We start from the raw sequence: 27,263 nt of genomic DNA, 5'->3' as shown, positions 1-27,263 counted from the left end.
CCCGACTGTCTGATTACAGAGGACACCCCCTCCCACGTAGGGGCTGCCCCGTGCCCCCTTGTGCGGATGTCTCCACATATCTTCAGTGGGTATTTGCGTGTCCAGCAGGTCACTGTTACGAAGGGCACTGCTGTTTGTGGTCTCAGGGGTCATGCCACGTGGGCACATCTGCTGAATCAAGGCAAGCAGCGGTGTCATTTTGAGAGACATGGCAGGTTGTCTTCCTTGGGGTTGTTGCCATTTCCCGCCAGCACTGAGTGGGGGCCCTGCAAGGGCCTCGGTCTGTCCACCCTGCTGTTGAGCCACACGGGTGTTCTTGAGAACTCAGCCTGATGTGCAGAAAGGCAGGAGCCACCAGGGCTCAAGCTAGGACCCCACCCTTTGTGGTTTGCATCCGTTGTTGGTAATTAGGAACCTGGGGGAGCCTAGTAGAGCCAGTGCATGTGTGCGGTCTCCTGGGGGCTGAAGAGGGGAGTCCTTGGCTCCTCCATGGCCATTCTCTGTCCTGACCGCAAGCCTAAAGAGAGTCACAGGCAGGATGCCCATGGTCTGAGCCTGGTCGGGAGGTCCTGGTGGCTCCATTGCCATCATCATGGTGACCACAGCGTCCACACCCTCACAGGATACTGGGCTCTAAGAAGGGTCTGCATCTGCTCCCTCACTTGTCCTTTGAGGTAACACTGTGGGTTAGGGGCAGGTATTATCTCCATCCGAGGGTGAAGAAAGGAGGTCAGAGAAGCAAGACCCTTAAGGTCATGACCACAGGTAGCTAGGGATCTGGCCCGAACTACGCTCCTCCTTCCCTGTGCTCCCCACCCAGGCACAGAGGGGCAAGGCTGTCAGCTCTCCGCCTACCACCCACTCCACCTGCAGACCTGGACCTGCGGGGCAGGGGAAGCACTTGCCTGGGAGCTCCAGCCTGCAAAGTCCTCACAGACTTCTCTCCTCCAGATCATCTTTCATCTTGTACTGCTGTGACACAGGAGTCTTTCCAAGGAAACTTCCTAGCATCTTGGTTTCTCCTCATTGGTTACGTCACACATGAGACATCACATCAGCTTCTCTTTCCCAGTACATCTTGGTGAGGGTGCTCTTTGCAGGGAGAGAGAAGGCCGCCCGTGGAGGGGCAGCGTCCCAGAGACTGAGTGTCCTGGTTGCTACCCCACCTCAGTGTGACCTTGATGGCCCTGGTGAGAACACTTCTGCCCCAGCTGCCTCCATCTGCTTCTGTCTGGGTCTCTCTGTCTTCCCTCCAAGACAGTTTTTCAAATAAGCAGAAGGTAGTTTGCACGATGCTCTATGACCACCCTGGCAAACAAGGGGACATAGGGACATAGGCATTAAAATTATTCCAACCAGAAGGCTTCGCATTGACCAGCGGACCGCACGGCGCTCAGTCTGTAAAGGACACTGCAGGACCCCCTCCCCTTCTTGGCCCTCAGGATAACTCAGGATGCTGGCCGGTTCCACGAGCACCTTTCTTCTGAGCCTGATTTCTTCTTCCCGTTGCCTCGATCCAATCACGGCTGCACCCTCTGATTGAACCCCGAACATGGGCCACCGGAGACTGCTTGCTGCTCACTTTCCTCTCCACTGATGCTGGGAGTGGACTGTTCTCCGTTACTCTAATGCATCAGCCCAACACAAACGCCCTTGGTCTTTGGCAGTCTCCCTGGCTCTTCATGGCATTTTGAAAATATCTGCAGAGGTAGCGGGTTCACTTAGCAGAGATTCCAGGGTCTGTGGTTTTTTATACCCTAGCTCGTGCCAACAAGAAGCTAAGGCAACTCAAGTTCACCCCAGCAGAGGGTCTACCCGCATGTGTAATGCAAGGGAGCTTGTAGAAGTCGGTGGGTTTTCTGTGTCTCATGCAGCCTTGCCTTGTGGGAGACCGGGGCAGTGGGTGGTGTGGGGAGCGGCTGGAGCAGATTCTAGGGTCCCCTGGCCTGGCCCCAACTGGCACCACCACCTACTAGCTGTGATGTCTTGGGGCAATTGAGCTTACCTTTCAGGACCTGTTTGCTCATCTGTGAAATGGGTAACAAAACCACCTACCTTCTGGGTTGTATATGGGTTACAACAAGTGGGCACTTATAAATATGTTAATTCAGTGCCGTGTTTAATAACAAACATAATAAAATACCTTGTACCTAATTTAACACCTGGCCTTCAACCCAGGCACTCTTATTCTCTGACGGAGACACTGACGGTCTCGGCAGATCTGCAGATCTGCAGGTGGGGGCCGGATGCTGACTTACCCAGCTCAGCTCTTGGGAACTCTGAGCAAAATCTGTGTTGCCTTTGAGCCTGGGTTTCTCATTGGACTCCGCTGTGATTTGGGGGCATAATGCTTCCGATTGTGAATTATGGACCGTGGGAGCTTTCCTGTTGACAAGACTTAACTGCTCCTTGTTCCCTCTTGACTCTTGTGCCAACCGTGCTTCCCCAGGGGACCCCGTTGGCTGCTCCCCTCTGAGTGGTCACTTGGGGTGTGACTGCTGTGTGGGGCGTGGGCAGGGGCTGCATCAGTCTCCTGGCCCCGCATCTGGGTGTCCACCGAAATGACTGGCAACACGACCTGGTTAAGTTTTCTCGTGTTCCACTGGAGCCTTTGGGGGACACACTGTGTGTTCCCTAGAGGGAAGGCGGCTGGGCGTCCCTATTCGTCAGGGCCTGGGGCTGCTGACGTATGTCTTGACTGCCTGTTATCTCCCCTTGCAGAGTCCACAACGATGGTGCTGTCACCAGCCAGCTCAGAAGCCCAGGTACCTTTAAAATAATTTTTAAGTTTACTTGATACACATGAAAACTAATATGTGTCATAGCATGTCAGTTAAAAAGCATGTAAAGTAGTTACACGGTTGTTTCCATGAGGTGGGGCACAGATAAAATACTCAAAGGGCTTAGTTGAAAGGACTTGATGAAGAGAGTGGGTGGGTGAGGACAGACAGCCCACTGAGGTGGTGTGGAACCTGGCAGGCCTTGGTAGGCCCGAAGGCTAGGGGAGCGATGGTGCCCCACCCCGCTCTCCTCTTCCACCCCAAGCTCTTGGTGTTGCCTCCTGCTGACCCGAGGGAGGGAGCAAAGGTGCTGTGGTCTGTGGGGTTGGCCCCCCGGGCACAGAGTGTCAGTCAGGGAGTGGGTCTGAGAGGCAAACAGGAAAACCCCCACCCCACCCACAATTCAGATCTCCCCAGTAGGACCTGTGTCTCCATGTCCCATCCAGCTGCCCCCCGGGAATTTGTCCTGGATTTAATGTTGGTCATTCCACTGCCTTTACGCAAGCTTTATGCAAATATGTATGTATTTATTTGTTAAGCACAGCCTTATACCAAGGGTAGGGGGTGGTCACAGGCGGAAGGAGGTGGTATAGTGTGTTGCGCGAAGTAAAAAACAGTGATAACATCATCCCAGCGCTTCCCTGCTTTCTCTTACTACCACATGCTGGCTGCAGGTCAGAGATAAGATACCCTCCCCAGCAGTGCACTGCCTACGAGTGTCCAGAGCTCGGTGCTGGTACCGTTAATACAGATCGCTTTCCGTAATTTGCTTTCGGAAAAAACCTGTTTTCAAGACTCATTTCCATTCCTGGATACTTCGTTTATCCAAAGCCCGGGAACATTCCCCTGCCTTTCCGACAGTGATCCCAGGGCTGCCCCGGTTGCCCGGAGTCCCCGGTGAATGTGCGTCTGTCTACCACACCGAAAGAGACCCAGTGTTATAAGGAGCTTTGTTTGTGGGGGTCCAGTCTGGACTCTTGTGCCCAGAGGCCCACAGATTAACCCGAGCGCCCCACCCCAGGGACTACGGTAGGAGGCTGCCTGTGCTAACGCAGATCGCTGGCCGGCCCCTCGCAGAGACCGTCCTGCAATTCCAACCCCTTGCCTCTGTAAGCCCTTCAGTTAGCAGGCTGTTCCCTCGCGCTGGCCTACCGTGAGCCTCTTCGGTTCCCGAAATGCTGTGGGCAGGTAGGGCTGGAGGTTCTGAGACACTGGCTGGCTGCCCAGATTTTCCTTATGGGAAAGCAAGGGCTCTTTGCCTTTCAGGGAGTTTCCAGTGTCTGGGCTGGAGCACAGAGAAGCTTTTAACCTAGCAGCTATCAGATAAGAGGCTCCCTTTGGAGTTAACCCTTTAACTGATGGGATGCTAGCTTAGGCCAGCTACCAGGAGAAAGAGGGAGAGGCATGGGTGGGTTGGGTGCTGCTCTGTGGTGCACTGGGGCAGGGGCTGGCCCCCTTCGTCTGCCCTGCTCCATGCGGCAGAGTGGTCTCCAGTGGAGAGACGGGGCAGAGCCCCCCTGGGCCAGCGGGGGCTGCGGAGTAAAGTAGCCATAAGCCTCTCCCTCCATCTTCCTGGCATCTACCTCTGGGCCAAGAAAGAATCATTGGGCATTTGTGTGAACCATGGAACTTCCCAACCCAGTAGCCCTGATGGGGATCCCACTGCCACAGGGGACTCCACCTGGCCCTGGCCTTGTGCCCTCTGACTCATGATTTGGGGTTGTGACCCTTGCCTACCTAAAGCAGAGATAAGGCAGCCTCCAAGGGTGGACTGGGGTTTTGTTGACTCTAGGCTGGAACTTTGCTCTATTGGAGCCTTGCTTTTTCTTACCAGGCCCAACCCTCTCCCGGAGCTGCCCCCTCCAGGCTCAGGGTGTGTTCTAGGCGTTCCTGCAGGAGAGAGAAGATGTCTTGTGCCTGCCCCCTGCCCGACAGTGACTTTCTTTGTGTCCTCCTTCAGCTCTGCTCAGGCTAGTTCCCCTGGGCTGCAGGTGTAGGAAATGAGAGGAGAGGCCACAGGCCTCTCCATCCCCTAGGCTAGGCAGACTTGGGGGTGGAAGGTAAGGGTGTGGCTCCATCCGCCACAAAGTGGCCTCCCACCTTGGCACAAGGCTTGGAGCACAGGCTGTGGGCAGCCCTGGGTCCCAAGTCCAGCTCCACCAGCTGCCAGCTGTGGTCAGGTGACCTGACACTCCGTGCCTCCCTCCTCTGCCTAGAAACCGGAGGTTAGCTCTGGGGTTGGGTTGTCCTATAGTTAAGTGACAAAGCGCCCAGAGTACTTGATGACAGGAGAAGAGCTGTTGTCATTTTGTACCATTGTCGTGAAGAGGGAATGTCAAAATAGGAAAGCCAAGCCAGCTAGAAGCAGAGTGCACGTGCTTATCCTCCCCCCTCTGTGTTCGCTGACATGGCTCTTCGCTGTGCGAGCAGACCTGGCCTTCTCAGGACTGCATTCCTGTGAGCAGGGCACGTCAGGTGCCGATGGCAATTAAACAGACACACGAGTAGAGTGGCGGTATTTTGCAGACATCCTCCAGAGAACGCAGATTCCCCAGTGGTTAATTGTAGTCCCTGAAAATAGGGTTTTCTGCCAAGTAATATTGAGAAGTACTGAGTGAAGAGGTGTCTCTATTGCAAAACTTAGATTTTTAATATGCTAATATGCTTTTAAAAGAAGTAATTATGGAGAACTTCAAGCCCACATGAAGTAAACCACAGCATTGTAAGCCCCATACCTGGCTGGGCTCCAGCAGCTGCTGTGAGCCTGGGCGACGCCATCCGCTCCCGCTCCCACCTCCACCCCCACCCCCACTCAGGGGCCATGACTTTTTTCATTTTTTTTCTTTTTCAGGTTAAATTTACATATGTTGAAATTTATGTGAAGTTTAAAATATTTTTAAGGGAGAGGATGTCATTTTTTATGAGTTCTGTTAAAGTGTCTCTATCATGTGTCATTAACGATTCCAGCGTGCTAATCTTTCTCATTTAAAATACACTCTTACATGACATTAAATGCTAATGTTTAATTCGGTGATCTGTCTTTTTAAATCACATTTTTTGGGATATGCTTTCTATTCGGTGAGCTCCTGTGCTCCTTCCAATCTCTACCTCAGCCCTCGGCTTGGAACCACTGACCTGCTTTTTATGGCTGTAGATTGGCTTTACTTGCCTAGACTTTTGTATAAATGGAAACGCGCAGTTGGGCTCTGCTGCTCTGTGGTCACCGTGTGTGTAAGATGAGGGCATAAGTTTGACCCTTGGCGCTGCTGCCTGGTACCCCGTGGGAAGCGTGGGTCACCTGTGTGTATCATGTGCCGGTTGAAGACAAGTCCTGTGTGGGTGTACGTCTTTCCTTTTTCTTGGTTAGAGACTCGGGAGAGGAGATGTCCTCACTTCACATCGTAAAAGCACATTTGACCATAAGGACTTGCCGAACTGTTTTCCACGGGCGCCATGCTGTTTGGAAAGCGTCTTGTCCGTTCCGCGACATGTCTGGTTGGCTCACAGCGCGTGCCCTCTGCACGGCGGCTGGCTGCTGCTGTTTCAGCCTTAGAAGTCGTGCTGTGCTCTCATCTCGGGGAGGTTGTCTTGTAATTCGTGGGGCGTTGTCCCTCTTCTGGCTGGGTCCTTTGCAGGTTGCCCTCTTTCCCCCCTCTCCCCATGACACTCTGGGCCCCTGTCCTGCAGATGGTGCAGTCACTGGGCTTTGCCATTTACCGCGCGCTGGACTGGGGTCTGGATGACAGCGAGGAGCGAGAGCTCAGCCCACAGCTGGAGCGGCTCATCGACCTCATGGCCAACAACGACTGTGAGGACAGCGGCTGTGGGGCTGCCGATGAGGGCTATGGGGGCCCGGAGGAGGAGGAGGAGGCCGAGGGCGGCCCCCGCGCTGTGCGCACCTTCGCCCAGGCCATGCGGCTGTGTGCGGCGCGCCTCACCGACCCCCGGGGTGCGCAGGCCCACTACCAGGCTGTGTGCCGGGCACTCTTCGTGGAGACACTGGAGCTGCGGGCCTTCCTTGCCAGGGTCCGTGAGGCCAAGGAGGTGAGCGAGCAAGGATGTGTCAAGGAGGGGCCAAGGACGTGGCAGGGCTTCCTGGAAGCCAAGGAGGGGAAGGGTGGGCCAGGAGCAGATCAGGGCACGAGGGGGTGGTATGCCCAGGTGGAGAGCAAGTGGAAGGGATCACAGGTAAGGGGGAAAAGGCCCCAAGGTACCTTCCTGGCCATCTTGTCTCTCCAGCAGGAGGTGGAAATCCTCAGCTCAGGAGTCTGACTAGCCTAGCCTTGCTGTCTGCTCTCAGGGTTGGGCACTATCTCAGAGGCTTTGCAGGTTTTCCCTTGACCCCAACACCTTCTTCTTAGCAGTTTTGCAGAGGAAGGAGCTAAGGTTCAAGGACATTAAGTAGCTGGCTCTCAGCCTTTTGGCCCCAGGACCTCCTTCCTGTTGCCTCCCAGCTCCTCATGTTTCCGTGTCCAGCGAGGCCTGGCTATCCTCTCCCAGTGCTGGTTCCTTCCGGAAATGGGAGCTCCAGGCAGCACTGCAGGCCTGTGCACACAGGTGCTCAGTGTGCTTGGAGTTTGGGGAGGTAGGAGATTCAGCCCCGGTAGCCTTCCACCACTCTTTCTTCAGGTAAGCCAATAGAGGCTCTGAAAGGTGTCCCTTGCCCCAAGGCAGAGCTAGTACAGACAGAGCTGGGGTCTCCCCAGGGTTGTCCTGTCTTTTCACGGTCCCAGAATTACTAGCTGACAGCGTTCCTTCAACTGTCCCATCTCCTCCCTTGGAGGGAGCTGACATCCTTCCTTGAAGCAGGGGCCTTGGCACAGGGACTCCTGCCTCCCATCAGCAGTCACAGATGAGAAAATGCAGACTTGGTAGAGGGCAACTCGTTCCACCCACTCTTCCTTAAATGGCAGAAGGTGTTTTTTGGAATTGACCGATGCTGGTCCCTGGTTCCCTGGACCAGCTTCCCTGAACTCGTGGGTAGATTCTCAGGATTGCTCTGATTGACAGGGCCTGGGTCCCAGCACAGGACAAGTCAGCAACAGTGCCTGAGCCACTGGGCCCTTATCTGTAGCCCACCTGATGGCCTAAGGGTGGGTGGTCCCTCTGCCTAAACTCCCTGCCCCCCGCCGACCCCGCTCTACCTTTGCGTCTTAGAGATTTTCTTCTACTGTTCTGATTAGTGGATGGTCTTAATGCTTTTGTTTTCTTGCTCTGAAGTCCTCTGTTCTGTTGCTAGGATCAGTTCCTTATCCAGACAATGGAAGCTCTTTCTTTAGCAGGAGCAAACAAGTCTAGACTTCCAAGTAATTCACCCAAGAGATGTTCAGGGAATTGGTAGTGACAGGGAGTGAGAAGAGGGTCTCTCGGTGGGACACATCTGGGCTGGCATTTTAGGAAGAAACACCCTGCTCAGGGACAGGTCTAGAACTCCAGGAGCGATGGGCGACCCACCCTTCATGCCCTTTGCCCACAGGAACTGCCAGATCACACACAGGTCTATTTTTAGAATCAGCCAGATCTCACACCATGTGCTGCTCCGAGACTTGGCAGCATTTTCTGGAGTGTCCCAAAGCAGTTTAGCGAGTAGCTTGGGGTGAAAGCCAGGGCAACCGGTTCTGTCTTGGGGGGGGGGGCGGTGAGGTGGGAGCTGTGTGCTAAAGGTTCGATGCTTCTCCAGGGTAGGGGAGTTGGTGGGAGCAGAGTCTCCAGCTGCTGCCAAGATCCGGGACAATGAAGGCGGTGAATCTAGTAGCTTCTTGCCATTCTCAACAAAGAATAGTTACCTAACAGTCCTTCATGTTCTTCTTTGGCCCCCACCATGATGGCGGCATTTTCTCTACTTGAGGAAATACGAACCTGTGTCTCTTTCCCAGGACTTGCTGAGTAACTCATCCTCTTACCCCCCTATCCACCCATCCATCCACCATTCCTCCATCCACCTACCCACCTGTGCATCCGTCCATTTATTCATTCATTCAACAATTATTTAAGACCTAGCATCTGTCATGTTGTGCTAGGGACTAGGAATACTAAGGTGAGAAAACAGAAACATAAATGTGGTTCTGGCCTCATGGAGCCAGTGGTCCAGACAACACTCAAAGAAGTAGAGAACTGTAAAACGCTAGTGGGGGTCACGTGTCAAGAAGCAACCGTGGCTTTTCTAAGGCGGGGGTGCATGTGGCCTGGGCAAAGAGGCTAAGGCGTTCCCGAGGACGCGTCCTGTGAGCCGGACCTGAAGGAAGACGGGGAGCTCTTCACAGATGACAGAGAGCAGGGCTCCCCTGCATCCGCTCTCTCTGAAGGACACGTTGCCTCTCTGGGCCGTGTAGATGAGGCGAGAGAAGGGTGCGCGTTCTTTTGCAAACCAGGAAGTTCTATGTGGGTGCTAGGTGGGGGGTGTGTTCTCACCCCTGCCCTTGCTCAGGAGAAGCTGCCAGAGAGAGCTGATGGGACACCAAGTGTCCCACATGGTTCCAAAGCTAAGGGCTCTGTTTCTCTAGATCTTTCTGGGTCCAAAGCCTTGGCCAAAAATGCCCACTCATCCTTTTTTAGCTGGTGGAATAGTAGCCCATGTGTTGAGGAACTGTCCCTGGATGGACAGACCAGCGGGGCCCGTATCCCCATGATGACGCTTCTTTCACCTTCTTCTGGACTAACAGATGCTGCAGAAGCTTCGGGACGAGGAGCTGCAGACAGAGAAGCCCCTGGCAGAACTTGACAACCTGGGACACACAGACTGGGTAAGCTATGGCTCCCCTCCTGCCCTGGCACACAGGGCTCAGCACCCACCCCCCCCCGCCCAGGGTCTGTGCCAGGGCCTGTGGGAGCCCTGCTGGGTCTAAGGGCCATCTTCGTCTTCTCGGGGGCCCAGGCCCGACTCTGGGTGCAGCTCATGAGGGAGCTCCGCCACGGGGTGAAGCTCAAGAAGGTGCAGGAGCAGGAGTTCAACCCCCTGCCCACCGAGTTCCAGCTCACCCCCTTCGAGATGCTGATGCAGGACATCCGCGCCAGGAACTACAAGCTGCGCAAGGTCATGGTGAGCTGCTGGGGGAGGAGCCTGCCCCCGACCTTCCGCCCGCCAGTGGCTCTAGGTCCCCTGCTCGGTGTGCTGGGTATTCAGATGCACGCAGGCAGACGTGCCCCCGACGCACCTGGCTCATACCTGACACGACGTGACCGGAACAGGGACACGGTATGACGTCGGGGACATGGTGCAACAAGGACGTGGACACAGTGTGACGAGGATAGGGACATGGTATGATGTTGGGGACATGGTGTGACAAGGACGGGGACACGGTGTGACGGGGACATGATGTGACAAGGACAGGGACACGGTGTGACGTCGGGGACACGGTGCAACAAGGACGTGGACACAGTGTGACGAGGATAGGAACACGGTGTGATGTCAGGGACATGGTGCGACAAGGACGTGGACACAGTGTGACGAGGATAGGGACATGGTATGATGTTGGGGACATGGTGTGACAAGGACGGGGACACAGTGCAACGCCAGGGACATGGTGTGATGTCAAGGACACATGACAAGAACAGGGACACAGTGTGATGTCAGGGACATGGTGCGACAAGGACAGGGACATGGTGTGCCTCCAGGGACACGATGTGACAAGGACAGGGACACGGTGTGACAAGGACAGGGACACAGTGCAACGCCAGGGACATGGTGTGATGTCAAGGACACATGACAAGAACAGGGACACAGTGTGATGTCAGGGACACGGTGTGACATTGGGGACACGGTGTGACATCGAGGACATGATGTGACAAGGACAGGGACACAGTGTGACGTCGGGGACATGATGTGACAAAGACAGGGACAGTGTGAAAAGGACAGGGACACAGTGTGACAAGTATAGGGACATGGTATGATGTTGGGGACACGGTGTGACAAGGACATGGACGGTGTGATGTCAGGGACATGGTATGTTGGGGACACGGTGTGACAAGGACATGAACACGGTGTGATGTCAGGGACACGGTGAGACATTGGGAACATGCGGTGACAAGGACAAGGACGTGGTGTGACGTTGGGGACACGGTGCAACAAGGACATGGACACAGTGTGACAAGGACATGGACACAGTGTGATGTCGGGGACACGGTGTGACATGGGGGACACGGTGTGACTAGGACATGGACACGGTGTGATGTTGGGGACATGGTGTGATGGGTACACGGTGTGACAAGGACAGGGACATGGTGTGACATTGGGGACACGGTGTGACAAGAACATGGACATGGTATGATGCCGGGACACGGTGTGATGAGGACAGGGACATGGTGTGATGTCGGGGACATGGTGTGATGTTGGGGACACAGTATGACAGGGACATCGTGTGACAAGGACATGGACACGGTGTGACAGGGATGCAGTGTGACAAGGACATAGTGTGATGTCAGGGACGTGGTGTGATGTCGGGGGCGCAGTGTGACAAGGACATGGACATGGTATGTCAGGGATGTGGTGTGACAAGGACATGGACACAGTGTGACAAGGATAGGGACACGATGTGATGTTGGGGACACGGTGTGACATCGGGGACGTGGTGTGACAAGGACAGGAACACGGTATGATGTCGTGGACCTGGTGTGATGTCAGGGACACGGTGTGATGCTGGGGACACGGTGTGACATCAGGGACACGGTGTGACAAGGACGTGGACATGGTGTGATGTCAGGGACACGGCATGACAAGGACATGGAGAAGGGATGTGTGGAGAATTCTGGAGGACCAGCAGCAGGAGCTGAGATTGTGAGAATTTCCTATTTTATGCTCACAGAGCTCTTGCTGTGTGCTGGCTTCACTCTGCAAATTTTAAATGTGCGAGTTCATTTCATTCGTAGGACAGCTGGATGAGAGGGGTGCCACTGACCTTCATCTCCACATGGAGAATCTGAGATGTGGGGAAGCTAGTGGTGCTCACTGCGGCCCTTGTACCTGCTGTGCAGCCCCTGAGGGGAGGGATGGTGTGAGGACCAGGCCCTGCTCAGGGCTGAGTGAGCCCTCCCACAGCCCCAGCTCCTGTGTGGTATCGAGCTCTTAGCCTCGGCTGCCTCCCCCACAGGTCGATGGAGACATCCCTCCCAGGGTGAAGAAGGATGCCCACGAACTCATCCTGGACTTTATCCGCTCCCGGCCTCCACTGAAACAGGTACCGGCTGTGCAGGGGGGGGAGGGAGGGTGTCTCGGCCTCCCCTCCCCAAGGGCAGAATGGCGTCTCCACCGAGGGAGGTGCTGGAAGGTTGATTCTGAGAAGGACCTGCCCCAGGAGCACACGGGGCACCTTCCGTCTGCCCCCTGCTGTGTCAGCTCCTGATGGGCCTGGCTGTGTCCCCAGGGTTCCTCCCCACTTGCGTGTCCGTGTCACAGCCCACTGCCCTTCCTTCCTGGAGCTGCCATACTTCCTCCAGGTCTCAGAGAGAAGGCTTCGCCCCTTACCCCAAAAGCAGAGGACCCTGCACGAGAAGATCCTGGAGGAAATCAAGCAGGAGCGGAGGCTGCGCCCGGTGGGGGGCGAGCGCTGGGGTGGCCGGGGTGAGCATGGGACACCCCTCCTTCCCACCTTCCCTCCTTCCCTGCTCCCTCCCCCCTCCGTCCCCACCCCCTCACTCTCCTGTCCTGCTCCACCTCTGTGCTTCTACCAGGGTTTGGCTCTCTGCCCTGCATCCTCAATGCCTGTTCTGGGGAAACCAAATCCACCTCTTGCACCAACCTGTCCATCGTGGATGCTGGGAACAACACGCAGCGCCCACGGCCCCGGGTCCTGCTCAAGGCACCGACCTTGGCTGAGATGGAGGAGATGAACACGTCTGAGGTCAGAGCCCACGGATTCCTGGGAAGAGCCCAGGGAGGAGGACGAGGGGCAAGACGGTGGCTGAAACAGTGGCCTTGGGCCTCCTCTTCCCATCGCACAGAAAGGGCTGGAATGTGCGTGCTCCATCATCTTGGGGCTGGGAAGCTGAACAGCCCCGTGGCTGATGTGAAAAGCCAGTGTGCCTCAGTGGGACTCCCCAGCATGTCCTCACTGCCCTCCGAGCCCAAGAAAACCAGGGGTGGTAGCAATCTGGGTGGGCTGCACCTGATACCAGACCAGTCATCTCCAAGACTTCCCATAGGCCTCAGGGAAGGGTTGGTTTTTCAAGGTCCTTGCTTTCCACTCTCTAGAGGACAGTCAGGCTGGGCAGTGAGCAGAGGATGGCCCCATGGCCTCAGTGGGCCCAGCAGCAGTCCCTGCCAGTCCAGGGACAGGCAGGAGGTGCTGGTGGGCAGTGGTCAGGGCTGAACCTGGTGTGTCCACAGGAGGAAGAGTCTCCGTGTGGGGAGGTGACACTGAAGCGGGACCGCTCTTTCTCAGAGCATGACCTGGTCCAGCTCCGGAGCAAAGTGGCCTCTAGCCTGCAGCCACCCACTCAGCCCCAAGGAGGGTTGGAATCATCCCGGCCCCGCACAGGCAGCGTGCACACTTGGAGGCCAAGCACCCAGGAGCAAGGCAAGTGGGGCCTCTCACCCCCTTCTCCCTTGACTCTGTCCTGTGAGCATCATGTCCTGGCTTGGGTCCTACTGTCGTCCTGAGCAGGCAGCACCCAGAGGGTACAGGGAGCTCATAGCTGTAAGAAGCGCATTTAAAGTTCAAGCCCAGACTTCCCTCATTGCCTCAGGCGGGCATCCCCCACTTTTTTAACTTGAAAACTCTATTATCAAATTAGTAATCCACATTTTTTATAAAACATTTTAAAAGCTTTAAAACATCACCATGATTCTAATATTTAGAGATAATTACTATTAATATATTGGTATATGAAAAGAAAACTGGATGGATGGAGGATGGATGATGGAAGGACAGATGGATGGATGATGGAAGGACAGATGGATTATGGGTGGATGGATGGGTGGTTGGATGACAGATGGATAATGGACGACGATGGACAGGTGGATGATGGAAGGACAGATGGACGGATGGATGATGGGTGGATGGATGGATGATGGGTGGACGGATGGATGGATGATGGAAGGACAGATGGATGGATGATGGAAGGACAGATGGATGGATGATGGAAGGACAGATGGATGGATTATGGGTGGATGGATGGATGATGGGTGGACGGATGGATGATGGAAGGACAGATGGATGGATGGATGATGGGTGGACGGATGGATGATGGAAGGACAGATGGATGGATGGATGATGGGTGGACGGATGGATGATGGAAGGACAGATGGATGGATGATGGAAGGACAGATGGATGGATGATGGAAGGACAGATGGATGGATGATGGAAGGACAGATGGATGGATGATGGGAGGACGGATGGATGGATGATGGGTGGACGGATGGATGATGGAAGGACAGATGGATGGATGGATGATGGGTGGACGGATGGATGATGGAAGGACAGATGGATGGATGGATGATGGGTGGACGGATGGATGGATGATGGAAGGACAGATGGATGAACAGATGATGGATGGATGGGCAGGTGGGTAGACAAATGGATGGATGGATAGATGATTGACAGATCTTTCTAGTCTTTTTATTTTTATTTTTCTCTGTCAGTGAAAAGGTGTCTGCAATGAACCAGATGGGCCATGCAGCACACACCACTCTAGAACCTGACTTACCATCACCTCCTTTCCCTGTTGCTCAGCACAGAGGTCAAAACAGTGCTACTGGCCACACAGGGTTAGTTAGTCCCACTGTTGTAAGGGCTGTGCTCCCCAAAGTGCTGACAGGACACGGGCTTGTCCCTCTCCCTCACACACTGCTTCTACCAGACATGGCCAGGCCACCTCCTCTGCCTTCAAGGTTACCTTGAGCCACCCTCTTGCTGTCTCGCCACTCTCGGGGTGCCATTTGGTAGCTGATCCACTTTCTGGAGTGAAGAGGTCCAGGCCATTTCCATACCTCATGGTCCCCCCACAACTGTCCTCAAGACTCAGAGACCCCGTGGTGGAAGTGAATCTGCCTCTTTCTCCTCCGTCCCCTTCTGCGTGAAGAGCAGTGAGCGGCACTAACAGCGGAGGCAGGCTTCCTGCATGACTGCTGTGATCTGCTTTCACTGTTGGCTGCTTTGGGACGCCTCACGTTGGCTCGTTAACAGGGATCAGATATGGGGCCCCCCACAGAGGTCCCTTGGGCCTGCCGCACTCATGTGCCCCCGATGTGGTTGACGTGCTATGTGTCCTCCTGCTTGATTACTCCCCCCACGGTCCCTACTGCCCGGCCAGCTGTCTCCCTCACCCCCTGGGCACAGCCCTCCCACACTAGTTTCTGCAAGGTTGTCCTGACAGGGCTTCTGTGCTCTTACTCCAGGTCCCTCCCCTGTGAGTGTCCAGGCCCAGCCTGACCCCAGCTGCCTATCACACAGTGGCCTGGGCTCAGCAGAGGACCAGCCAGAGGCTTCTGCGGCCCCAGACACCCATCACCTGTGGCTGGTGAGCGAGAGTCATTGTTGTCCACAGTCACTGGGGGGGGGGGGGCATCTCTGGGACCCTTGTCCTCACCTGTCCGCAGGACAAGGCCCAGCAGGAGTGGGGCCCGCTCCTTCAGAGGGTGTGGCTAAGTCTGCTCTGGGCCTTCTGGGCACGGCAGCCGCCTGGCCAAAACAGGCCCTTGCTCAGGGGACAGGGGACGTCTGAAGTTCTTAGTTCCAGGTCAGTGAGGGTTAAGACACGAGAGACACTGGAGCCCTGTGGCTGAACGCAGTGAGACATGACAGCGTTTTATGGGGGCAGGACTTTGACTCTTCCCCTGGGCTTCCTCAGTTTTGGTGCAGGATTTTATCAGAGGGATGACAGTGGTGAAATGCCCATGTGTCAATGGTGTTGTCATCACCCTTTCCTTGACGTTTTGTCAAGAGGCTCAAATACTTCGAAAAGTGCCATATAAATGTAAGGTAGTATTACTACTGATATTCCCCAGCTAAGACCTATATTATCTGTTGCTGCATTAAAAATTACCCCAAAACTTAAAAGTATAAACAACAAAATTTTGTTATCTCACATAGTTTCCGAGGTCAGGAGTCCAGAAGTGGCTCAGCAAGGCAGCCTGGCTCAGGCCTCCCTGGAGGTTGCATTGGAACGTGGCCCCTCACGTGGCTGTGGGTGGGAGGCCTCAGTGCCTCCACACGCAGACCGCTCCCCAGGGCCCTTGGGTGTCCTCAGGTCATGGTGGCGGGCTTTCCCCAGCGCTCGTGGTCTCAGACAGCAGGGCAGAAGCTGGTGTCATAAGTGAGTCGTTGTTATTTCCACTTAAATCTCTTCATTATGAGTGAGTCACTAAATACACCCTCGGGGGGAATTCAGGACCCCTCCTTTTTTTTGGTGAGGAACCAGAACCAAGTGTTTTACTTCTTCATTTCTTGCATTTTTTTTTTAAGATTTTATTTATTTATTTGACAGAGAGACAGCCAGAGAAGAAACACAAGCAGAGGGAGTGGGAGAGGGAGAAGCAGGCTTCCCGCCGAGCAGGGAGCCCGATGCAGGGCTCGATCCCAGGACCCTGGGATCATGACCTGAGCTGAAGGCAGACGCTTAACGACTGAGCCACCCAGGCGCCCCACATTTCTTGCATTTGAAGTATTCCTTGATGACATCCTTGGCCTGACGTTTTGCTGTACTCTTTAACCACCACCCAACTGCAACCAAGCCCCCTACGGGGTCTTCCTTCCCTGTCAGGTTTACAGAGGCCCGTCCATTCCCCCCGTTTCTCATTGTCGTCAGCCTTCACTAGGTCGATCTGGTGCCCAGCACAGAGCACCTCCCCCAGCTTGACACACAGGCTCCTCAGAGTCGTTGCAAACACACAGAGACGGGTTTAGTGCATGTCTAAGGCTTTGGCAGCTTCGTGAATTCCACGTGCTAGGCCACTGTGGATGAGGGCGGTCTCCAGCCCCTCTTGTAAAGCAGTGTTAATGTCCATGACACCTCTAGCAGCAGGGCCTTCCTCAGCCCCGGTGGTGGGATACAGGTGGAACTGAGTGTTGAGCACGTGCGAGCCCCATGCAACTCAGGGGTGGCCCGGAAAGAGGAAGGCTCACTTCTTGAAGGGATGTCAACGAATTGGCGGGACATGTATATATACTCACAACCCTGAGATCAAGACCTGAGCTGAGATCAAGTCAGACACTTAACCGACTAAGCTATCCAGGCGCCTCAATATATTCTTTTAATTAATTAATTGGGGAGGGCATATTTTAAAATGACAGTTCCCATAAGTGTATTCTTCTTAGCACACATCTCGAGAGTGCGTTCTGAGAGGTCTGGCTATCAAACATCACATAATCTCAGCGGCCGTCTGCCCTGAACACGCACTCATAGCCGACCTGTTGAGCAGCCTGCTGGTCTCTGCTCCTGACGTGAGACTTCTTGGCCACGTGTGCTGTTAGTGTAACATGTATAAGGTTCACAGGTTGGGGTTCAGGCTGTTGGAAACAAAGATCAGAAGCCAGAGGACCTGATGCTTCAGATTGGAATGAGAACACGGGGCCCCAGACCCTCCCAGACAACAGGATAATTCCCTGGAAGGAAACAACGGTCTCCCAACTCCCGTCTTTGTGGCACCCTCATGGGCTGGTGCCTCCCATGATGCCTCATTCCAGTAGCTAACATTTTAAATTTGGGGTGCCAGGTATTGCACTAAGGGCTGTATGTGTTATCTTAGTGGAGCTGGAATACAACTCCACTTTATAGGAGAGGCACTGAGGTTTTGAGAGGTCGAGCTCTACACTGACCTCCCTGGAGCAGGGGGCTGAACAAGATGTACTCACCATGGTGGCCCAAAGTGGTAGGTGTGGCAGGTAGGACACACGCCACCTACGATGGGCCGACTCAGAGCCCTGCTGGTTGGTGAGCACTGAGTTGGGCAGGAGGTCGCCTGGGGCCTTCCGAGCCAGGGAGGATAGAGCTCTGTGGTGAAGGGTTCCACGAGAAGAGGTGGGCCTGGGGACCCTGGCTGGTTTTGACTGGCTGTGGTGTGTATTTGCCGGTGGGGAGGAAGGACGGAGGTAGACATTTCAGGTCTGGAGAGCACTGTGAACACAGGTGGGGATGGCTACAGAGGTGTGGTCATCAGGAGGCCGGGGGGAGGCCGGACATGTAGGTGGGGCCAGGTCAGGGCAAAGCTTGCTTGTAGTTGCACGACCCCATTGGAAAGTCACGGGTAGCATGCGTGGCTCCCAGGAGTAGATGAGATGAAAAACGGGGTGTTTTAGGAAGTTGCTAGGCTTGGTAGACTGAGGCCACAAAGAATCCAGAGTCCTCCTTGTGGACAGACTCCTGAAAGACCTCATTCCCGAAGACCTGAGGAGCACTGAGCCCTTGACTCTTTGGTCCCCAGGAATTCAGCCACCCTGTGGAGAGCCTTGCTCTGACTGTGGAGGAGGTGATGGGCGTGCGCCGTGTTCTGGTAAAGGCTGAGATGGAGAAGTTCCTGCAGAACAAGGAGCTTGTCAGCAGTCTGAGGAAGGGGAAGGTAAGGTGGCCTGGACCCGGCGCTCCCTCATCAGGCAGCAGCCCTGAGTTGATGGCAGGCCAGGCAACCTGAACCCTGGGCTGCTTCCTCACCAGGCAGGTCTAACTAATCTGGGCCTTTTCTTCCAGATTTGCTGCTGCTGCCGAACCAAGTTCCCACTGTTCTCCTGGCCACCCACCTGTCTCTTTTGCAAGAGGTGAGCCTCTGTAAGCACCCTGGCTGTGAATTAACATGGGAGGAGGAGGTAAGCGTCTCTACGCCAGCACTGTCGCGGAGAACTTCCCGAGAGTGTGGGGATGTTCTATCATGCATCGTGGGCTAATAGTGCAACTGTGGAAAATAACATTTAATTTAATTTTAATAGCTAAGGGGCTCCCACCTTCAGCCAAGGTGGGGTATCAGGCATTAGAACAGGCACCTTCCACCTGAAACAACCAAAAAACCCCATAAAAAACAGAAAACCCAAAGAACAGGAAACGACTTCAAGATACTGGATATCAGGTAACAACAGGAAACAGACAGGGTGAGCCCTACCATTGCCTCACTTGCCTGGAGTTTTTAGGTCATGGCCCAGAGGCCACTTGGCTCCTCGAGTAGAGGTGGTCATGCTGAACCCAGAGAGACCAAGGTAGCTAGAGGTCTTAGCACAGATTTGCCGCAGGGAGAGAGCTGTCCGCAGGGTGAGATCCGCTGGAGTACTCAGCAGGGTACTTAGCTGCCATACAGTCAAGGAAATTACTGAAGGCTGGGAAGAAGCATCCTGAAGCAAGGACTGGCAGGAACTGGCAGACTCCAAATCTGGCCCACTCCCTGTTTTGTAAATAAACTTTCATTGGAACAAAGCCACATCCTTTGTTTATTCATTATTCATTTACCAACCTAAAATGTTTGCTATCTGACCCTTTACAGAAGCAGCGTACTGACCCTGTGCTAAAACTTTGAAGGAACAGTGTCTGTTCCCACCAATCGTGGTGGAAATGTGGTAACTCATGAGCCACTGAGTGGGACACAGAGGAAGGTCTTGTCCCACTAGTGGGGACTATGTACCCCCAGACTGAGCATTGTTCCAGACCTAAAATTTCAAAAAGGCAAAACCTAAAAGGACCAAACCATTCCCAAACATCTTAAGTGCTTCCCAGAACAAAGCTCAAGAACAGGAATAAACAAATATTGAGCACCCAGCAAGAGAAAATGTCTAGCATCTAATCAAAGATACCAGGCATGTCAAGAAGCAGGAAAACATGACCCATGGTAGGAAAATCAATCAAAATTACCCAGAACTGACACAGATGTTAGAATTAGTAGGTAAGTACATTAAAAAAATTTTTTTAAAGATTTTATTTATTTATTTGACAGACACACAGAGAGAGGGATCACAAGCAGGGGGAGTGGCAGGCATAGGCAGAATTAGAAGCAGGCTCCCCGCTGAGCAGGGAGCCCGATGCGGGACTCCATCCCAAGACCCGGGATCATGACCTGAGCTGAAGGCAGACACTTAACCAACTGAGCCACGCAGGCGTCCCCACATTAAAAGTTTTGAACTACATTCATATGTTCAAAAAGTTACAGGCATGAAAGATTTGAAGAAGACCCAAAGCTCTAGACATAGAAACCAGAAGGCTTGGATGAATGTTCAGAATTACACTAGATAAAATTAATGGCAGATTGAACATTCAGAAGAATGTGCAGAAGAAAAAATCAGTGAACTCAAAGAGAAAGCAACAGAAACTACCTAATATGAAAACACTGGGAGAAAAATAATTTAAAAAATGAAAATATAGTCTAATATAGATGTAATTAAAGTCCCCAAAGAAAAAGGTGGGGGGGGCACAGAAAAAGCATTTGAAGAAATAATAGCTAAAAAGGTTTTCCAAATTTGATGAAAAATATAAGCTCACAAGAAACTCAACCCCAACCACAAGGAACATGAAAATAATTACACCAAGACACATATTAACTAAATTGATCAAAACTGTAATAAAGAGAAATTCTTTTTTAAAAAGATTTTACGCATTTATTTTAGAGAGAGAGCAGGGGGAGGAGCAGAGGGAGAGGGACAAGCAGACTCCATGCTCAGTGCGGAACCTGACAGGGGCTGAGGCAAAATCAAGCGTCAGATGTTTCACCACCTGAGCCACCCAGCTGCCCCAAGAGAAATTCTTAAAATCAACCCGCAAATAAAGACAGGCACAGAGGACAGACAGGGTGGTCGCAGGGTTCTCGCTGAGGTAATGTGAGCAAGAGGACGACAGTAAAAGAGCATTTTTGAAGGACTGAAAACCTGTCCATCCAGAACCCTATACCCAGCAACAATATGCTTCAAAAACAAAGACAGAAAGTAAAAACATCTCCAGAAATACAAAAACAAAAGAATTCTTCAGCAGGAGACCCACACTAAAACAAATGTTCGATGAGGTTCTTCATGGAAGGAAAATGACACCAGCTGGAAATCTGAATGGACACGGAGATGGAGAGCAGCAGAAGCAGCAACTACTAAGAGAACAGAGAAGATTATTTCCTTGTAACTCTTGACAAGGTACATCAAGACCCACCACCCAACAGGGTGGAGTGCAGTGTCTGGTACCCACTCAGTGATTACCAGGCGGGCCCAAAACGAACAGCAACATATCAGAGGATTTATAACATATCTCTAAGAAAACAGTACCCTAACAATGGCATTAAGGCCCCGGAGGGGCTCAGAAGTGTGCTGCTGGAGGGTTTGTACTCTACGTGAAGTGGTAAAATGTGACTTGACAGGAGGCTGTGAAAAGTTAGAGAAGTGTAGTGTAAGTCTGAAAGCAACCACTAAGGAAAGCAGAGGACGGACATGGAATCATTAAAAAATAGTTGATTAATAAAAAGGAAAAGGGGACAAAGAATAGGACAAAAAGAAAACAGCAAGAGGAGAGTCCTAAAGCCCACTGTGTCATAGTTACCTTAATTGTAATAGGTCTAAACAACGGACGAGTAAAGAAAGCAAGATTGTCTGCTGCCTGCAAAACACGCACTTGACATGAAAAGACAAAGACTTGTTAGAAGGAGAATGGAGAAAGGTGGGCCATGCCAGTGCTCGTCCAAAGAAAGATGATGTGTTCGTGTCAATGGCGATGGCAAAGAGCATCGGAGAGAAAGGCGTTCCTGTCATAATGACAAAGGCGAAAAAGAACTATTCTACAAGGACGCCTGGGGGGCTCAGTCAGTTAAGCATCTGCCTTGGGCTCAGGTCATGATCCCAGGGTCCTGGGATCAAGTCCTGCATCAGGCTCTCTGCTCAGCGGAGCCTGCTTCCCCCTCTGCTGCTCTGCCTACTTGTGATCTCTCTCTGTCAAATAAATAAAATCTTTAAAAAAAAAAAAAAAAGAACCATTCTACAAACTTTACATACCTAACAACAGAGGTCAAAGATACGTGCAGTAAAAATCTGATAAAGTTGCAAGGAAAAATAGATAAATCCATAGTTATAATCTGAGATTCAATAGCCTTCTGTCAACAATTGATAAAACTTGCAGACAGAGAGACACTAAGGATACAGAAGACTTGAACACTACCAACCAGCTTGACCTGACATTCCTAGCACACTCCACCCCACCAGAGCAGAACGGACTCCTTCTCAAGTGTGCATGCACATTGACCAAAATAGACCATATTCTGGGTCATAAAACAGGTTTCAAAAATGTAGGATTCAAGTCATGGAAAGTAAGTTCCCTGACCCACAGTGAAATAAGGTAAAATTAACCCAGAGGTTTCTAGACGGCAAACCAATTATAAGATGGGCATGCAAGAGGGTGCCATCCTTTTTTAAAAAAATGAATTTGGACAATTTGTCCCCTGATATATGTTTATAGAACAGTACACATAATACCCCATTTCACTTATTTCTATGTTATGTTAAATGTGTATCTTTGTGAATCACACTGAGATCTGGAGAAGGGAGACCTGTGAGCAGGGACTGCTTCTGACGGAGGGCTTTGCAGGAGTAAAGGGTCTGCACCACAGTCCTCTCTGTCGGGGTTTTCACAAGAAGGCATTCATTCTTGAAATCAGCAATGGGGAGTAAAAAGATGTTCATCACTGCTTAAAACTGAGTCGCTCAACTGTGGCCCCTCTGGCTCGGGTGGGGCTTGTGGTGGGGAGTGTCAGGCACACTCAAGTGCAGAGCATGAGGAATCGCAGACCAGACCGTCCAGAGAAAGAGCCGTGAGGGGCAGAAATATTTTGGATGTACAGCTAGTTAAAAAGAAAAGCAAGATTTGGGGATTAAAAAAGTGAAATACTGAATAACTGGGGCTTGAGCAGGGGCAGGGCAGTTGACCAGCGAGAACGGTTTCTCTACGGCCTCTTCACGGCTGACCCTCCTCTTTCCCTTCCAGGGCTGTCTGCACTTCCTGTAGCATAAAGGTGAGGATCGTCTGGGGTCTGAGCAAGGCTCCCAGGGGTGTGAGGTATCCTGTGGCTGACTTGGCTTGTCAAGAGGGGCAGAGCTGGTGGCGGGGGAGGCTCTGCTGTCTCCCATGAGCTGGTCACACATGGACCAGCCACCTTGTCCATCTCCTTCCTCCACATAGAACCCATTCCTACACTTTCCAAGACTGTATAGTTTTTATTTTTATTTTTTTATTATTTTTTTTTGAGTGGGGGCACAGAGGGAGAGAGAATCTCAAGCAGACTCCCTGCTGAGCACAGAGACAAGTGTGGGGCTTCATCTCACAACCTCGAGAGCGTGACCTGAACCAAAATCAAGAGTTGGACTGTTAACCGACTGAGCCACCCAGGTGCCCCAAGACTGTAGTTTTTAAAGACTCATAGGTGGTCCTTTTGTAGGTGGTCTTTTAAAAAAAATGTTCCTTGACATTCCATGTTAGCAGGCTGGTACCAAGAAAAGCCCTTCCCTTGCCCTCTGAAAGCCCTACCTTCTGACAGTACAACGTCCTTGGACGTTTCTGGACAGGTTCTTCATAGCAGTCGGGGGTATCTTTGTGCCTGCAGGTGTGTAGACGTGGAAGGGTAGTCACATTTAAAACTATGTCATCCCAGTACATCTCAGCCTAGAAGCAAGGGCCGCCAGAAAGGGGTTTTAGTACCATGACTTTCAAACCCTTTGTATTCTGCCGTCGCACTGCTGCCAGCCCTCCACCTTGCCAACATTCAGAACTGACTGCTTGCAGGGCATGCGCTCCATCGTATATGGTACGAGTGTCTGTCTAGATGAGCACGCATGGTGCTTGGGTGTGGGTACCAAGCGAGGGGGCCCATGTCTCCAGACGGGCATGGAGTGGGTGTCCAGAGAGTACACGGAGGGCAAATGATGATGTCTAGACACTCCCAGAGTGTCCCGCGGGCCCAGAGCAGGCGCTGTCCGCGGGTGTGTGTGGGTGCATGCGCCTGTCTGGGTGGGGACTTGTCCGCATCTCCCTCTGTATCGTAGATGAAGATGCCGTCCAAGAAGTTCGCACACATTCCCGTCTACACGCTGGGCTTTGAGAGTCCTCGGAGGGCGTCAGCTACCAAAACTACACCGACCCAGAGAAGAGACGCTTTCCAGTGTGTTCCTTTGCCCTTTGCTGATGTCACGGCGGTAGTCAGGCACTGATAGTAATACAGAAGCTGGGGTGGGTGGGGTGGTTTGCTGGGACACTCCCAGGACATGGAAATGCGAGGCGGTTGTCTAGGAAGAGATGTCTCGGAGGCGCCTGGGGGCTGAGCTGGTGGGCAGACCCCAGGATTCCAGCTAACTCTTGAGGAAAAGCTTTTGCTGGGGGGAGGGGATGTGGGGGGGGTATGGCGGGTGGGCTGTGGATATGGAGAAACAGGAGGGACACTTCCCTGACGGCTCTGTCCTACTCCAGATCGCTTCAGGGGCCGCAGTGGCAGAGTGTGGAGGAGGCATTCCCACACATCTACACCCATGGCTGTGTCCTCAAGGACGTCTGCAGTGACTGCTCCAGCTTCGTGGCAGACGTGGTACGCTCTAGCCGCAAGAGTGTGGACGCCCTCAACACCACGCCTCGCCGTACCCGCCAAACCCAGTCCCTCTACATCCCTAACACCTGGACTCTCAGCTTCAAGTGATGGCTCTCAGCCTTCCTGGGCCACCTAGCCAGAGGCTTTTCAAGGTGGCCAGACCTCTGGGGAGCAGCCAGGCTAGTCCTGCCCCCTGGCTGAGAAACTCCCCATCCTGGGGCACAGCGGCTGGCCTGCCTTCCTGGGTGTGCATGTACATATATACATATATAGATACATTTCTATGATATATACACACAGCCTATATATTTATATACCTGTTTCCTGGCCCCAGAGTTTTTTTGGGGTCAGGCTCACTCCAGGACCCTCCCTGGGGGAGGCTGTTTCCTTTTGGGAGTCCTTGGCTGGGGCAGGGGATAGGACAGGAGTGGGTTTTCTCACTCAGGAAGAAGGGCAGGTTGGAGATACAGCAGTGGATTCCAGATGATGGGCTCTGGGAAGACCCTCACCCCTGTGTTTGTTCTCTTCTCCATCCCAAGGATGAGAACACAGCAGCTTCCCCTCCCTGGGTGGATGTCCAGGCTGGGACAGGATACTTTGGTCCCCAGGTAGACAGGAGCACTCTGAGAGGAACCTGGCTGGCAGAGGCAGCCGGAAGACCAGGAGTGGGCAGATAGTCTCCTAGGTGCATCATATCCTTCCAACTGGAAGGTCCAAGGCCAAGCTCACTCCTTGCCCCCTGCCCAGCATCCATGCCCCAGCCATCTTGGCTGGCGTTGCTGTCCTCACAGACTCAGAGGTCCAGAGATGGGGCTGGTTCCAGGGCCCTGGTGATGATGGTGACCCTGGTGCAGGGAGGAACTCTGTAAGTTTGTACACACAGCTGCTCTTGGCCTAATAAAGCTGGTCTCACGGTCTTCCATCTGGGGTGTGGACTGAGGACTACTGAGCCACAGTGGTGGGCACATTCTCTGAGGGCAGAAGCTCTTGGGGCCACCTGCCCTTTGATGCACATTCAGGGTGCCCATCACGAGAGGACGGTGTTCAGGCCCCCTCCTGTCCGCGATCCGGCCATCTTGGTCCCAAGGCCAGCAGGGCTAGATGTGGCTCAGCCTAGTGCATACAAGCCGCCAGCCTGGCCCTCTGGCCTCATCCCAAGATCCCCATTCTCTGGGCAGATGATTCCCTTAGGGTTTACAGGGTGGGGGCAGCCTGTGTGCTCTGCCTGCCACATGCATCTGGGAGCTGGCTTCTGTTGTCATCCCACCTTATAGATGAGGAAACCGAGGCTCAAGAGCAGAAGGAATTTGGCCAAAGAAACATAGCTCACCTGGGACCTCAACCCAGGACTATCAGATGCCAGGTTCTAATAGCCTGCTACATGGACAGGGGCCCAGAGGAGGCCCCAAGGGACAGGACTTGTAAAAGAGGGGCCTGCAGGAGAGGGTACTTCATCAGCTGGGGTCCACGACATTCAGTTACACTGAATTAAACAGCCAATAAAAGCAGCCAGCTTCCAAAACTTCTGGGCACTTCAGGAGCAGGGAGTATTATTACTCCCATTTAAAAAAGAGAAAGCAAAGGGATTCCTGGGTGGCTCGGTTAAGCATTCAGTCCTTGATTTCGGCTCAGGTCATGATCTCAGGGTCATGAGATCGAGCTCTGCGTTGGTTTTCCCCCTGGGCATAGAGCCTTCTGCCCCACTCTCCCTCTCTTAAAAAAAAAAAAAAAAAGAGAAAGACACAGAAAAGGAAAAGATTTGCTCCTGGCCACACAGCCAGCAATGGGAAAGCTTACATTTGTTCAGTAACTTCCATCGGCAGATGCTCCTGGGAGGTGAGCACTGTGTCACTGTTTTCATTACACAGGTGAGGAAGTGGGCCAGGCCCACATTCCCAATAGTGGGAAACCCGGGTTCTACTCCACACAGGAATACTTGGAAATTAAAATAAAAACCCATGTTGGGACAGCTGGGCTGAGCTGTAAGGGGCCTGCATAAATCTTGAAGCTGAAGTTGGAAGGGTGCTTCCAGCTTCTTGCGGGGGCTCGCCCCCTGCTGACCCTAGTTACTGAAAGCCGGGCAGTCAGCCCATTGAACCAAGCCCTATCTCCGCCTTACCTCATTTAGATTGTGACAAACGGAGCTCACTTTCTCTAGAACCATCTACAACCAAGCTTCTTACTGAGGGCCATGCCTTTGGTGGGTACAGGGAGAGATTCACGCTCTCCACTCAGGTTGGGCCTGATGTTTCATTTCTCAGCGGCACATGGCTGCTGTCTTGTGGAAGATCAAAGGAGGGAGCAGCTCCAGGCTGAGACTCCCCAAGTTTTCATCCACAGCGGAGGCAAGAAACCTGCATAAAATGGTCACACCACTTCAGGGGTGACACAAAATCTATTTAACTAGCCTGGTCTTGGACAATCAGAATGGACAAGAGTGGTGTCCTGGAGGTTCCACATGTGTTGAGCACAGCCCTGAAATAGCAGGATTATGGGAACCAGGGAGGGTAAATTCTAGGGGACTCCAGGGGAGTGGCTGGAGCAGGTGCGGCATGGGGGGCCAGAGATAGCAGCCACATCAGCCAATGGGAAGTACTGCAAGATCCTGATGACCAGTACAGACCGACCAGCCATGCACACCTGTGTGCGCACACCCTCTCCCTCTGTGCGTCTCTGGAGACTCAATTCCCAGTCTGAGAAAGGAACATTCAAACTTAAGAGGAAGGCAGGATGGGGTGGAGCTCAAGGGTCAAGGGAGTGGGATCCTAGGGGCCATGACCCATCCTGTCCCTGTCTCCCTTTCTTGGTCCTTGCCAGTGGCCTTCCTCATTTGAAATCTGGAACCACAGGGGCGCCTGGGTAGCGCAGTCGTTAAGCGTCTGCCTTCGGCTCAGGGCGTGATCCCGGCGTTCCACATCGGGCTCCTCCGCTGGGAGCCTGCTTCTTCCTCTCCCACTCCCCTGCTGTGTTCCCTCTCTCACTGACTGTCTGTCACATAAATAAATAAAATCTTAAAAAAAGAAAGAAAGAA

The 27,263-nt window shown here is 53.1% G+C and overlaps 1 protein-coding gene and 1 pseudogene across 1 annotated transcript; one reads left to right on the top strand and one right to left on the bottom strand.

Annotated features, from left to right (window-relative positions):
* The first annotated feature begins 6,467 nt into the window (after positions 1 to 6,467).
* SPIRE2 (spire type actin nucleation factor 2) lies at positions 6,468 to 25,149 on the top strand. The gene is made up of 13 exons (XM_008702715.2): positions 6,468 to 6,824; positions 9,443 to 9,523; positions 9,655 to 9,819; positions 11,867 to 11,953; positions 12,213 to 12,336; positions 12,447 to 12,616; positions 13,102 to 13,291; positions 15,113 to 15,234; positions 18,137 to 18,271; positions 18,400 to 18,467; positions 22,642 to 22,669; positions 23,697 to 23,812; positions 24,118 to 25,149. The coding sequence occupies exons 1-13, from the start codon at positions 6,468 to 6,470 to the stop codon at positions 24,338 to 24,340; spliced, it is 1,866 nt and encodes a 621-aa protein (XP_008700937.2). The 3' UTR covers positions 24,341 to 25,149.
* Positions 16,292 to 16,872, bottom strand: LOC103673874 (annotated as a pseudogene).
* Positions 25,150 to 27,263: the final 2,114 nt, after the last annotated feature.

Source organism: Ursus maritimus, unplaced genomic scaffold (genome assembly GCF_017311325.1).
Source record: "Ursus maritimus isolate PB19 unplaced genomic scaffold, ASM1731132v1 scaffold_19, whole genome shotgun sequence".
In the NCBI taxonomy this organism is placed as follows: domain Eukaryota; kingdom Metazoa; phylum Chordata; class Mammalia; order Carnivora; family Ursidae; genus Ursus; species Ursus maritimus.
Note: the sequence above shows the minus strand (reverse complement) of the source record. Positions and strands in the feature narration are given on the sequence as shown.

Bases quoted from the DNA above. Each gene is read 5' to 3' on its own strand.
- SPIRE2 (XM_008702715.2), top strand. From the start codon at position 6,468: ATGGTGCAGTCACTGGGCTTTGCCATTTACCGCGCGCTGGACTGGGGT. The intron at 22,670-23,696 runs GTGAGGATCGTC...TCTGTATCGTAG, and splicing joins GCACTTCCTGTAGCATAAAG to ATGAAGATGCCGTCCAAGAA. The intron at 23,813-24,117 runs GTGTGTTCCTTT...GTCCTACTCCAG, and splicing joins CAGAGAAGAGACGCTTTCCA to ATCGCTTCAGGGGCCGCAGT.